At 57.3% G+C, this 13,074-nt stretch overlaps 1 protein-coding gene across 2 annotated transcripts in view; it reads right to left on the bottom strand.

The window, feature by feature from the left end:
• Nucleotides 1-10,937, bottom strand: part of MLLT1 (MLLT1 super elongation complex subunit) — a 64,726-nt gene extending 53,789 nt beyond the window's left edge. The window contains exons 1-2 of one of the 2 annotated variants that reach the window (XM_027085333.1): nt 10,718-10,937; nt 931-1,111 (exon numbers count right to left, since the gene is read on the bottom strand). In XM_027085333.1, the coding sequence (XP_026941134.1) occupies nt 931-1,111; nt 10,718-10,729 (193 nt within the window). In that variant the 5' untranslated portion in view covers nt 10,730-10,937. The remainder of the gene's footprint in view (nt 1-930; nt 1,112-10,717) is intronic. The other variant, XM_027085332.1, reaches the window with a different exon arrangement.
• Between the last annotated feature and the right edge of the window lie 2,137 nt (nt 10,938-13,074).

Genomic DNA, 13,074 nt, shown 5'->3' with positions numbered 1-13,074 from the left:
AGCTGATGGAAGAATCCAGAAGAAAAAGAATCTCGAGCCAGTTCTGAACCAGGAGTTTCTACTCCTGTAACACACGTCACTTCCCCACTGGACAGCAAGACACTTGCCGGCCCAAGCCCAGGCCCCCAGCAGGTCCCGGAATGGGCTCCTGCTTCCACCCGAGGCTCCATGCTGTCACAGCATGACCCCCGGCCCCCTGGCCACCTACTGTGGGTAGAGGGGGCAGCAGCCCAGCAACGGCTCTCCCAGCCCTGAAGCCCTTTCCGAGCACAGAGTCCTTTGTTCCTTTATCAATGCATCCATTCGAGAACTATTTTCAAGACCCCTGTGACGGGCTGGGCTTCAGATGGGGACCGAATGGTAAAAACAGGAGACAGGGCCCGGCCCCCACAGAGCTCCCAACATCGCCTCCAACTTCGCTCCAAATTCCCCAGGAAGTGGTCTCTGATCGCGTGCCCTGGGTGAGTTCCCGGTTCTCCACCCCATCAGACAGCCGGGCCGCATGTCACCCTGTACTTCGCAGATGGCCAGGCACTCTGAGGGGTGAAGCCAGGGAGGAGGCGGCGGCGAAACGCAAGCCTTTTCTGCTTTTGCCCCACATACCACGGGCTCTCTAAAGGGCATCTCTCCTCCAACGTGGGCCCAGTAAGCAGCTTCCTGCTTACTCACCAGGGGGTGTAAGTCGCCCTTCCCACCCTCAACCACAGGGCTACATTCTCTGGAAGCTTCTCAGAGCCTGAGTCTAAGTGATGACACAAGATGCTGTCACCACCTCCGCTGGGTTTTCCCTACAGCCAAGTCCGCGGCCAAGGGAGAAGCAGAAGGGATGGTGGAGGCCCTGTGTGGAGGGCGAGCTCTCACCTCGGGCTGCGGGGTACAGGCCACCTGCTCCCCAGGGAGAGGGCAGGCGGCCAGGGTGGGGACACTCACCACGCTTGGGCTTGGGGAAGCTGTCGTGCAGCCGGAAGACCACCTTCTCCACGAAGTGCTGGATCTCACACTGCTCAGGGCCGCGGACAAACACCATCCAGTCATGCGTGAAGCCCTCCGTGGTGGGCTTCTTGCGTAGTTGGGCACGATGTCCCAGCTCTAACTTGACCTGGACAGTGCACTGCAGGGAGAGAGAGGCGGGCACAGGGTCAACGCAGAGCCCAGGGCAGGGTGCTGCAGGCCGTGCCCTCCCCCTGGCCCCCTGCGGCCTACAGAGCTCGTAAGTGAAGGGAGTCTGCGAAGGGGCAGCGCGTTCACAGGAGCAGGAGCCTACACGTGCTCAGGTGGGCGGGGCCCGGAAGGCTGTGCATGCCTTCGCTCCCCAGGAGGCCAACGGGCCCCCCCCCCCCGCGCCTCCTCCCCACCCTGCCCCAGGGCCTTGGCACCTGTGGTTCCCACTGCCTCGGATGCTCTCCCCCAGGCCTCCCCACGGCTGGCTCCATCCTGTCACCGAGGTCTCGGCTTGACTGTCACCTCCTCAGAGAAGCCCTCCCTGACCACCCAACCTGAAAGCACCCACCACCACCCCATGGCTCTTTATGACACAGTCTTCTCAGCAGTCTCCATGATCAGACATCATCTTGCTAGCAGTCTGCCTGCTCTCCTCTTGCACTGGCTCACTGCAAATGGCTCCCTGCCCGGAGTAGCAACCCTCACCAAGATCTCCTGGAAAACAGCAGCGTGACCCGTGGTGCCACTGCAGTCGCCCCTCAGTACCCATGCGGGATTGCTTCCCGGACCCGAGGATACCAAAATCCACGGATGTTCAAGTCCCTTAGGTAAAAAGGCTTAGCACTTACATGTAACCTACGGATATCCTCCTGCATACTTTAAATCATCTCTAGGTTACCTATAATACCTCGTACAACGTAAATGCTAGGTAAATAGTTGTAACTACATGTAAGTACTATGTAAATAGTTGCTGGGGCACAGCAAATTCAAGGGTTGCTTACTGGCACTTTCGGGAATCGTTTTCCCGAATATTTTCGATCCACAACTGATTGAATGTGCGGATGCAGAACCCACGGATCCGGAGGGCAGACTGTACCTCGTTCTACGAATGAGGCAACCAAGGCTCCAAGAGTGAGCTGTTGAGTGGCACACACGAGGCGCCTGAGTTGTAGGGAGATTCAGGCCCAGGTGTGTGTGTGTCACCCAAAGGCCACTCCCCTGGCCAGTGTGCCATCCTGCCGTCCTTGATTAAAGCATTTTCATTCTCCACCATCCCACAGAGTGCCTCCTGGAAAACAGAGACCCCTGGGGTCACCTGAGTCACCTGCACAAACGCTGGCTTTGTTTTCAAAGCAGAACAGCGGTTCACAGTGAGAATGGGGGGCAAGTGTGAAGCCAGCTGGGGACAGGTGCAGGTGGGCCCGCGGCCTCGGGCTGCCCTCCTCACACACATGTTGGCCACTCACCTGAGACAGGAAGCAGCTCGTGCCGGCCCCCCGCCACACACACACACTAAGCAGGCAGCCCCAACCCTTCGTAGAACTTGCACCAGTGAGGCCAGCTGAAACCGCCGACAGGGACCCACTGTACACATCTGCTCTGGCCTGTTAAAACCCTCTCTGGACTTCACAGAGATACAGTCTGACACCTAGTATCAAAATCAAGAATGTTACAAAGAAAGCAGAGGCCAAGTGGACACTTGCTCCTAAGTACTGAGATAACGAGGGACAAGCGGGCCAGTGGCCTGGATCCCACGCATCCGGAAGGAAACTCCCCTGTCGGGCTCAACAGCCCAGGCCCAGACCAGAAACCTCCCTCTGCACTCTCTTTCTCACCACCGGACCCCAGGCACCCCTGGGGCCACAGTCCCTCCAGGACCTGCCTCTTCTCTGGGTTCCAAAACCCTGTTCAGACCCACCACCGGCGTACTCCCCACTCTTCCACCCCTCGCTGCTCGGTCACTGCCAGGAAAGCATGGCCCGCCGCTCTCGGTCAGAATCGAGTCCGCAGGCCTCAGCATACCTCCCATCTCACACCTGTGCTTCCTCAAGTCTGGGGTATTCCTTGTTTACCATGCTTTCACCCAAGATCAGAGAGTATGTCACAGAGCCGTGCAAGTTTCCCGCGCTGCAATCCCCTGTACGTGCACACACACATGCTCGTGCACAAAGAAGATGCTGCTAAGTTCTGGCCAGGCCTTAGAGGCTGAGAACCGAGGAAGCACAGGAAAACGCACACACCCTGCATCCCAACTCAGTCAGACACCAGTCATCCCCAAACATACCGGGAACGTCCACTCCCATCCACCTCTGCTCCTTCCGGCCCGCAGCCGGGGGCGCCCTAACTCACTTCTCTCTGATTGGAATTCCACTTGTCCCTTAAGCCCTGGCTCAAGTGCTACTCTCTCCAGAGCCCCTTCTGATAGATCCACACCGGAAACCAACCAGACCCTGGTCTCCACAGCAGTCTGTGTACAACCAACTCCGCTGTGCCACTTCATCCCGACCCTGCTCCTGACTGTTCACTGCTGTCTCCCCCAGGGCCACATCCCACCCGTCCTTTTAACCTCTATCCTGGAATCACGCTGCACGAGGCATCAACACTGGATTAAACCAGAGAGGCTTCCTAGATCAGTGAGTTCTAAGTGGTGCGTTGGTTCCAAGAGGGAAGGGCCAAGGTGACAGATAAGGACAGGGTGGCCCGGACGCATGGACTGGCGGGAGGCAGTGGGTACTTAGCGAGACAACTGTAAAAACAGGGCAGGAGCCCCCCACCCCGCCGGCACAGGACGACAGTCCCCGTGGGGCTGCTTGGGAAAAGAGCAGAGAGCCCCGGGACCGGTCCACTCGGGGGAGGGGTGGGGATCCGGATGGAGTATTTAGATTCCACACTAGAGAAATGACAGCCAACCGTACGCAGGTGACGGATTGGAGGAAACAGCATCTAAGTGATAAAGCACCCCAGCAACTGTGTACACAGTCTGGGCTGAAGGCAAAAAGGACAGACAGACCAACAACAACAAGCCTGCTGGGAGGCAACCAGAGGGAGTGGCTGGAAAAGAAGCCTGAAACAGGAGAACTGGGAGGACCCAAGGGCGGATGCAGAAGGAGAGACAGGCGACCAGGCAGCTGGGTGGCTGTGATGATGCCCATGGAGCCCAGGTGGGTGGAGCGGGGGTGGGGGGTTGGGGACATTTGGGGGGAAATACCCCCCTGACAGCTGGAGAAAAGGCCTGGACGTCTGGATAAACAAGTCATGCTCGAATCAACCACAAGCTTCTATCCGCAGAACGCTGCTTATGGACAACGTTCAAGATAAACAACCCCCAACAATATTTACATGATCCCAAATAGGCCATAATCGCCCCGTACACTTACGGGTGTGTAACAAACTCTGCCTTTCTCTCTGACCTGTTTTCACACTGAGGAGTCGGGAGACAATCCCTGGATTATGGGAAACCAGATCCACATAATCACAATGACAACAGGACACTGTTGAATGGCTTCTGGTATCAATACTTTCAGAGTTAACTCCTAGGTGATGAGATGCCCCCTCAGATTCTGCTGTTCACCAATCCGGAGATTAACAACCCTGCTCCAACCCCAGCTGCCTTCCCGGCATTTCTCATCACGTGGGGTTCCTACCCAGGGCACATGAGCAAGCCCGGCAGAGCAGTGATTGTGAAAGAAGGGAAGACCACAGTTCCATCCGAGGGGGAAAATGGAAGCGCCAAAAAGACGCTCCAGAGGCCAAAGTAAACAGGAAGGTTCTGAAGCGCGATGGGTAATCTTTGCAGCCGGCGGGCCGTGCCCAAAGCTCCGCCCAGGCGGCATCTCTGCCTCAGGGGCCAGCGCCAGCTCAGTCCCGACACCCCCAGACCCCAGGTGCCAATGACTGCATACGCCAGTGCACACAGGAGAAGTCTCCCCTGAATGCTGGAACCTTCTAAGAAGTAAAGATGGTGGAATATCACAGATTTGGGGACACTATATTAGAAAAGAAATCATTGATTCCGTAGGACACTCAAGCTACACCGAAGCGGAGGCAAGTAAAGCTGAGCCCTGGCCAACTACTCCGACTCGGTGAGTCACGGTAATTCCACCTCCGACAATTCCACCTCTGCAGGCTCTGCCCCCTCCTTCCTTACTCCACCTGGACTCCTTCCCTGTCCAGCAGAACTAGAGAACTGAAGCAGATCAGTCAGCTGCTTCTCCAGGAAGGGTGCCTGCTGGAGAGGCTCACTGTTGGCTGGATTAATAAGCCCGAGCTGGACTTCCCTGGTGGCGCAGTGGTTAAGAGTCCGCCTGCCAATGCAGGGGACACGGGTTCAAGCCCTGGTCCAGGAGGGTCCCACATGCCACGGAGCAACTAAGCCCGTGCGCCACAACTACTGAGCCTGGGCTCTAGAGCCCGAGAGCCACAACTACCGAGACCATGTGCCACAACTATTGAAGCCCATGCACCTATAGCCCGTACTCCGCAACGAGAGAAGCCACCGCAATGAGAAGCCCACACACCGAACCGAAGAGTAGCCCCCCTGCTCACCGCAACTAGAGAAAGCCCGTGTGCAACAACGAAGACCCAATGCAGCCAAAAACAAAATGAAAAAAGAAAAACTAATAAATTTAAAAAAAAAAAAAAAAAGCCCGCGCTGCCTGGAGTGACGTCCCTCACCTGCCCCGCGGCTGCTGGGAGGCCCCTTGCAGAGCCTCCAGAGGGAGGGCCCGGCCTTGGTCACTGCCACGTCCCAGCATCTTGAGGGCCACTTCGCCACCCACTGCCCCCACAAAAGCCCAGAACAAAGGGGCACTTTCCAGGCTGCTCCAGAAAGAGTTAACTATTCTACCTCTAGGAAATCGTCCCTAAGACCTGAGATGAGATGGAGTGGCACGAGGGCTCCCAGGGCCATCTAGGGACAGTTAAGCTTGGGCTGAGGGCCTCCGCTGGGCACTGCCCTCGCTCCAGGCCAACTGGCGGCGGGCACTTGGAACCCAAGGGCCAGAATCCTAAGTCCTGCGAGCCAGGCAGACGCATCAGCCAGCACAGACCCCTGCAGGTGTGGAAGGGGAGGCCCCACCCAGCAGAGACAGAGCCAGCCTGGTGTCAACAGCCCTGCTAGCCTCACAGCCCTCGCTTCCCGGGATCCTTCCCACATCCCTCGAACCCTGCCCTCAGCCCGGCCCCAGGAGACAGGTCTTCAACAAGTGTATCTGTAAGATTTCCCCGGATCTTCTGGTGGGAATTCTCTTTACCAGATGCCCCCCCCCCGCCGTCCCCCCACCCCGGGAATTCCCACTTTACCAAGTGGCCTAATTAGGCCTGGAGTCTGGCTACTGCAGCTAATTCCCTCAGATGCGCAATCCCCTCCCCTCCCAGGAGGAGGAAGCACCCAGGGGTCTTTTCCCTGATCAGCCTGGGACGATTTTGCCAAGTCTGATGACACCCAGCAGGGTCACTGGCAACGTGGTCCACACACCCACAAAGGGGGACAGGGGCTGGGCCCACAGAGCGGCAGCCACACAAGCCCGAAGTAAGCGCTCTTCACAGAACTTTCTCCCTCTAGACCCAGCGGGGGGCTCCCGGGAGCAGCCACTGAATCAGAGCACAAGACAGGGAGAGGACAGCCGTCCCTCTGAGACAATCCTCTCAAGTGGAGACTGCCTGCCCGGAGGCTGGGACCTCTCAGGACAGCCGCAGGAGGCCCTGGCCCTCTAATGCCTGGCCCACGGGGGCTGGAGGCTGCCCCTACACTCTCTTAGGGCTCCATCCGGCCTCAATTCTCTGACCCAGGGCACCAGGTTAATGACAAAGGGACAAGAAGGGGCTCAATGAATGTGCCTCTGGAAACTCTCTAAGGTAAGTGTGCAGACCGTGAGGGTGTGCAGATACACCCACAATCTTTAGGGCTGTCAGGCTGCTGGGAAGCCTCACCCCTACCAGCCCACCAGGGAGGCCTGGGACAGGATATGCATTAAATATGTAGGAAACGCACACAGACATGTAGATGATGCGTCGGCCATCCCCAGAGTTCTCCAGAGAGCAGTCTTGGGAGATTTTGAACACGAACAAGCCCAATAAAGGCATCTGTCACCAGGCCAGGTGGGCCTGGTGACAAAGGCAGTGATTCCTAGTCACTTTTATTTAACCAACAGTTGGCGAAGCTAAGTGCAAATCTTCGCATTACAAACTACGAGGGACCCAAAGGGGAGCAGAACTCTGGTCCCCGCTCTCAAGCACTTTACAACATGCTTCACAACTTTAAAACCTGGCATCGACCTGCTGTGACAGCTTCAGAGCCAGGTGGGGGAGGACCCCATCACCCTCTCATTAGCACGCTGCACAGTCCTGAGGTTCTCTATGCAAGGTCTGGGGGAAGAGCGAGCGCTCCCCCTAAACATCCCACCAGGCCTCGACTCCTTGCAGGGCTGTCCTGGGCCTGCGTTTGCACATCCGTGAAATGGGCCTTCCCCGTGAGAAACAAACCTCCCTTCTGCAACAGCAGAGTATGGTCACAGGCAGCTGTTCTCAAATCCAAACTTTGGAGATGAAGAGTCAGCGTCAGTTCAACCATGTGGCTCAGCGGGTCGGCCGCCCACCTCGCAGCCAGGCCCAATGCTTTTGTGAAGGGAGGACTCCCTGGTCCTTTGGGGAACAGGACTCCCCAGACGCTGATACCACTTCTAGCTCCCTAGGCAACCCCCCGCCCCCTGAGGCTCCCTTCCCAGCCTCCTTTCCATCTTTTCAGCAGCTGCTCAGTCTGTAACCACGCCCATTCCTTCCCCACCATCCTTGGAGATAAATCACATGGCTCCCAGCCATGACCCCTGCGTGAGCAAAGACCTGCCCCCCAAAATACATCACCATGTCCCCCCTAAAAAAAAATACAAATCCCGCAGACGACAGACGTGTAAGTACAGGCTACAGGTCAAGGGATCAAACAGGTGGGGGTGTGGTCAAGGCAAAGGGTACCAGAATGACATTTTCCCGGGAGCCAGAGCCAAATGCAGAATCCCCCTTCTCAGCTGGGCCTGGAAGTTCTAGAAAACGCAACAGGAAGGTCAAGAGAACCAGTCTTCCAGAGCAAGCGGGCCTGGGCGAGCGGGGGAAGCCCTGTTGTTTCCCATCACACTGAGGCATTCACAGGTTTGGGGCATCGTGGGGGAGACAGAGAAGGCTGACTCTGCTGGATTCACAGCGTCTCCCCCGCCCCTTCTCTCCTGCCTCCCCAGGGGCTGCTGCCCCCTAAGGAAGGGACAGAGCTCCTGGGCCTCTCCCAAATTTGCATGAGAACACAGCCGGGGATGAAGAGTCAGACGCCTGGGTGGCTCAAGCTTTCCTCTGGGACCGGTTTCACTTGTCAATACGTGTGCAAGGATCCAGACCAGCACTGTCGAGTGGAACCTTCTGCCCTGATGGAAAGGTCATCTCTTCGTGCTACCCAATGAGGTGGCCGGCACCTCAGGAGTGGTGGTTCCTGGGCACTTAAAATGTGGGTGGTGCAACTGAGGAACTGACTTTTTCGTTCTCGTACTTTTAAGTTTAAATAGCCACCGAGTGCTAGCTGCTGCCGCGCTGGGCAGTGGCGAGGTACCTCTCTTTGGCCCAGGGTGCTCGCCTGCTCCCTGCACCCCCAGCAGGACGGCTGTCTCCCTCTGTCACCGACCCAGAACGCCGCCCCTTCTTACCGCTCCGCTCATACAGATGACAGCCACCCAACCAGCCAGGGCGCCACATATCACAAGGGGAATGGACACAGCTGGGCCTGAGATGTTTCCCCGGGAGGCCCGGCGGGTGGGGTGAGGGGCGGGAGCCATGCTCTACGCCCACAGGGTGCCCAGCAAGACTTCCCCAGGGGCCAGCTTCCTTGAAAGTGGACACTGAAGGTTTATTTTGTTTTGTTTCTTAACTCAATACAGATCGGAGGCAACGAGCTCTGTCCCTTCAAGGGAAATGAACTCACACCACTCTGCAGAAATCCCCCATTCAGCTGTCATGAACTATTCCCTACTTCTCAAGAAAGAGGTACAACACCAAGGCTGAAAGGAAATCGCAGTGAGAGGGTGCCCCCAAGCACAGGCCTCAGTGATCCTGCGCCACCAGGCGGCTGGGATGGGCGGGGGGGAGGTCTCCCACCCCCCAACCCTGAAACCCCACGGCCACACAGCACCTTACGAGCCAGAGCTGCCTGAGTGGCGCCGGCAGCCAGGGATGCCCCAACCTGCCCTGACTAACAGCGGGGATTTCAGCTGCCAGCCCCACTGCCCCCACACTGCCTCTCCTGGCTTCGAGCCCCTGGAAGGCAGGGGCAGCAGGGGAGGGTGAAGAAATAAATGATCCTATGTCGGGGGTCGCAATGGTCCAGGGCTTGGGGAGGGGTAAGGGGCTTGGGTACTGAAGAGGAGAACAGCCTTGGGTTTGCCAGGACTGGCTCAGGGTTTCCAGATAGAAGGGAAAGGGGCCATGGGGAGAGTTTAGGGAGGCTGGGGAACACCCTAGGTTTGCAGCAAGGCTCTCGGTGGCGGCTCCAAGATGCTGGGGAAGGCAGGGAAAATGGGGTGTGCTAGGGGGAGAGGGTAGTGGGTCAAAGTCACGGCATCAGACTAGGGGATGCTGGGAGGAAGTGGGCGACCCTGAACTTAAGGAGAGAGACACATGGGTTCAGGAGAGACTGCAGGTCTCTGCAGGGAGGACGACTATGGTTACAGGAACCAGAGAGAGGAGACCTGGACTGGGGGACAACGTGGGGAAGCGTAAATCAGAGTTACAGGGGGCGTGGAGGCTCCAGGTCCGAGCAGAAATGGTCCCTGGACCTGGTCAAAGAGGGTCTGAAGGTGAAGAGACAGACCCTTGGGGCCCTGCGGTCCAAGGGAGAGTGATCAGGGCCTGAAAGCAGAGGGGGCTGAGCAGCAGAGTGGGTCAAAGGCATCTGAAGAAGAAAGCCCAGGTCCAAAAAAGGGGGCCACTCAATGCAGGCCTGGGTCCTGGTGGGAAAAGACCCGGGACCCTACCAGGGTTTGAGGAGGAACAGATGCTCAGGCTGAGGCAAGGGCAGGACCAGAGGGGAGAGAGGTCAGCGTGAGCCTGGGTTCGAGGAAGGAGGAGGCTGCAGACCAAGGCCCCAGGAGTTGTGGGGAACTCAAACCCCAGCAAAGGTTTAATGCCGGGAGTTTGAGAGGATTCAGGGCCAAGGGGCCAGAGGAGGCAGGAGACACCGACTGGCCCTGGATTCAGACAGGAAAGCGGGTACAGGCCGGATCAGAGGAATCTAAGGGGCCCCCGGGGGGGCTGCGGGGACTCAGGACTGTGCCGGGATCCCGAGGGATGTCCCAGGGGGCGCTGGGTCGGACTGGGGTCACAAGGGGCGTCCCAGGGGGATGTGGGCCAGACCGGGGTCCCGAGGAGCGTCCCAGAGCGTTCTGGGCTGAAGTGGAGATCACGGGGGGTGTCTCACGGGGATCTGGGCCAGACCGGGGTTCCGAGGGGCTTCCCAGGGGACTCTGAGCAGCGGGGGACCGGGGTTCCCAGGGGGGTCCGCGGCGCTCTGACCCGGCGGGGGTGGCGGATGGGGGATGGGCGCCCCCGCCCCACATAAAGGCCCGGGGAGCTGCGGGCGCGCACAAAGCTGGGCGGGCGGGCGCCGAGCGGGAGCGGGGAGGTCGGGACCGAGGAGGGTCGGGCCCGGCCGGGCGGGCGGGCAAGGGAGGGAGGGAGGGAAGCAGGGAGGGGGCCGGGCGGGCGGCGCGGGCCGCGCTGCGGCGGCGCGGCCGCTCCTCACCTGATTGTCCATGGCTGGCTCCCCGCCCCGCCCCCGGGCCCCGCGTCGCTCGCCGCCGCCGCCGCCGCTCAGCGCCGCCGCGCCGCCCTCATTGTCTGTCAGGCGCCGCCGCCGCCTCTCCCGGCCGCCCGCCCGCCCGCCAGCCCCGCGGAACCGGAAACCACCGCCAACCCGGGTCGCGCACCGACTGCGGGCCCCCGCCGCCGACTCGGGCCCGCTGCCCGGACTGACAGCTGCCTAGGCCAGTCGACGACGCGGACGGCGACTTGTGGGGAGGGACTTCCGGCCTGGCGGGGGCCTGCCGGGCTGCGGTCGGAGGGACGAAGACCGCAGCCAATGGGAGGCCCGGACCGGAGGGGCGGGAGGAGGGAGGGAGGGAGGCGCGAGGCGAGCCCCGCAGAGGGGAGCGCGAGGTGTGCGCCGCACGTGGAGGGGGGCGGGGGCGGAGGCGGGACGGGAGCGCCGCGCCTGCGCACTGTGGCCCCAGGGGCCGCTGCCCAGTGACCGGAGCTTCCCGGGGCTGAGCCTCCCCCGGGCCCCAACCTCCCCGGTAGGGAGGAATCCCCAGGGACACTTTTGTTTCCTGGCCACGTGTTGCTGCTGTGTGATGGAATGAGACCTGGGCTCTGGAACTGCAGATTAACTTTCCAATCCTGGAACTGTATCATGGTCAACTCCCTTCTTACCCTGAATCTCAGTTGCGTCTGTAGAATGGGGACCATCACGGTGTGATGCTAGTACGTGGTAATCTGAATGATACAAATCTAAAATCTGCTGCATTGACATAACCGAGAAGTTCTCATTTTATCCACGAGATTTATCATGCTAATCCCTCCAAAAACCGTTTTTTAATTTACCCATGATAATATACCGCGACTTGTAAACTGTTTATATCGAATGTAAACATATGGCCCCATCTTTTTCAGGATCCTGTAAGCCACTTGTCTCTTGGACCTTAGGACTTCTACCTACGATGTGCAGTTATTTTAAATCCCTTCTTATAAATAGAAATCAGGGTTTTTTGTTTGTTTGGCTATTTTCCCCCCTCCACTTCTCATTTAAGTGTCAGGCAAGTATTCATTAGGTGGTGTGGCCTGTGCTTTGCGCTGAAGAACAGCGCCGGAAAATCAGTTATTTTGGGATAGAAGTAAGTCCAAACAAAAACTCTGAAGAGGGCCAGATCACTGTCATAATACATAGTAACACCGTACTTTTTAATCTAGGGCAGGGCGAGCTGGTTCGTGGGGGGAGAGGGGAGGGTGGAGGTCATGCTGAGAAAATATGCAACAACTTTTTTTTTTAGATATTCTTCATAATTATACCTAATCATCATCTATTTTGTTTATTTATTTATTGTTTTTGTTTTGTTTTGTTTTTCTGTTGCCGCGCCGTGGCATGTGGGATCTTAGTTCTCCGAGCCCGTGCTGCTGGCAGTGGAAGCACGGAGTCTTAACCACTGCTCCGCCAGGGAAGTCCCAGCAGCACCTTTAATGTGGGTACAACTTTAACTTTTTTTTTTTTTAATCCTGTAACTGAATGTAAGTGGATCAGTGGTTCTAAGTGGTCCTTGAACCAGGAGGTTCAGCATCTCTGGGAACTTTGTTACAAATGCAATTTCTGGTTTCTCTTGATTTATGGAATCAGAAACTGGGTGTGTGGCCAGCTGGGGGTGGGGTAGTGCAGAAATTTGTCTCTGAAGGAAGCAGGCAGTGAAGAACCTTTAAGCTACAGTTGTTGCAAAGAAAAGCTTCAGGAACTCAGCCTCCTCCCTCTTACTCATCTGGAAACTATCCTTAGATGAGATTCTTAATTGTTGGGGGTTTTCAAAACTACCTCCCTGGAGCTCTGACTAGATCAGGTATAACTTTTTGAGCATTAGAAAGGATAATGGGGAAACAACCCAAGTGCCCATCAATGAATGAACAGACAAACAAAATATGGTCTGTCCATACAATGGAATATTATTCAGCCCCAAAAAGTAAGGAAATTCTGACATGTGCTACAACATGGATGAGCCTTAAGGACACTGCGCTCATTGAAATAAGCCAGACACAAAAGGACAAATACTGTCTGATTCCACTCACATGAGGCCCCTAGAGGAGTCACATCCATAGAGACAGAAACTAGATGGTGGGGGCCAGGGGCTGGGGGAGGGGCTGGGGAGTCAGTGTTTCATGGGGACAGAGTTTCAGTTTGGGAAGATGAGAAAGTTCTGGAGATGGATGGTGGGGATGGTTGCCCAACAATAAGAATGTACTTAATACCACAAAACTGTGCACTTAAAAACGGTTACAATGGCAAATGTTATGTTGTATATGTTTCTACCACAATAAAAAAAGGACCATTTAACTCTGTGA

Source organism: Aethalodelphis obliquidens, unplaced genomic scaffold (genome assembly GCF_003676395.1).
Source record: "Aethalodelphis obliquidens isolate GAN/ISIS:26980383/991018 unplaced genomic scaffold, ASM367639v1 scaffold53, whole genome shotgun sequence".
In the NCBI taxonomy this organism is placed as follows: Eukaryota; Metazoa; Chordata; class Mammalia; order Artiodactyla; family Delphinidae; genus Aethalodelphis; species Aethalodelphis obliquidens.
The sequence above is the reverse complement of the archived record's forward strand: the minus strand, read 5'-3'. Positions and strand labels throughout refer to the sequence as shown.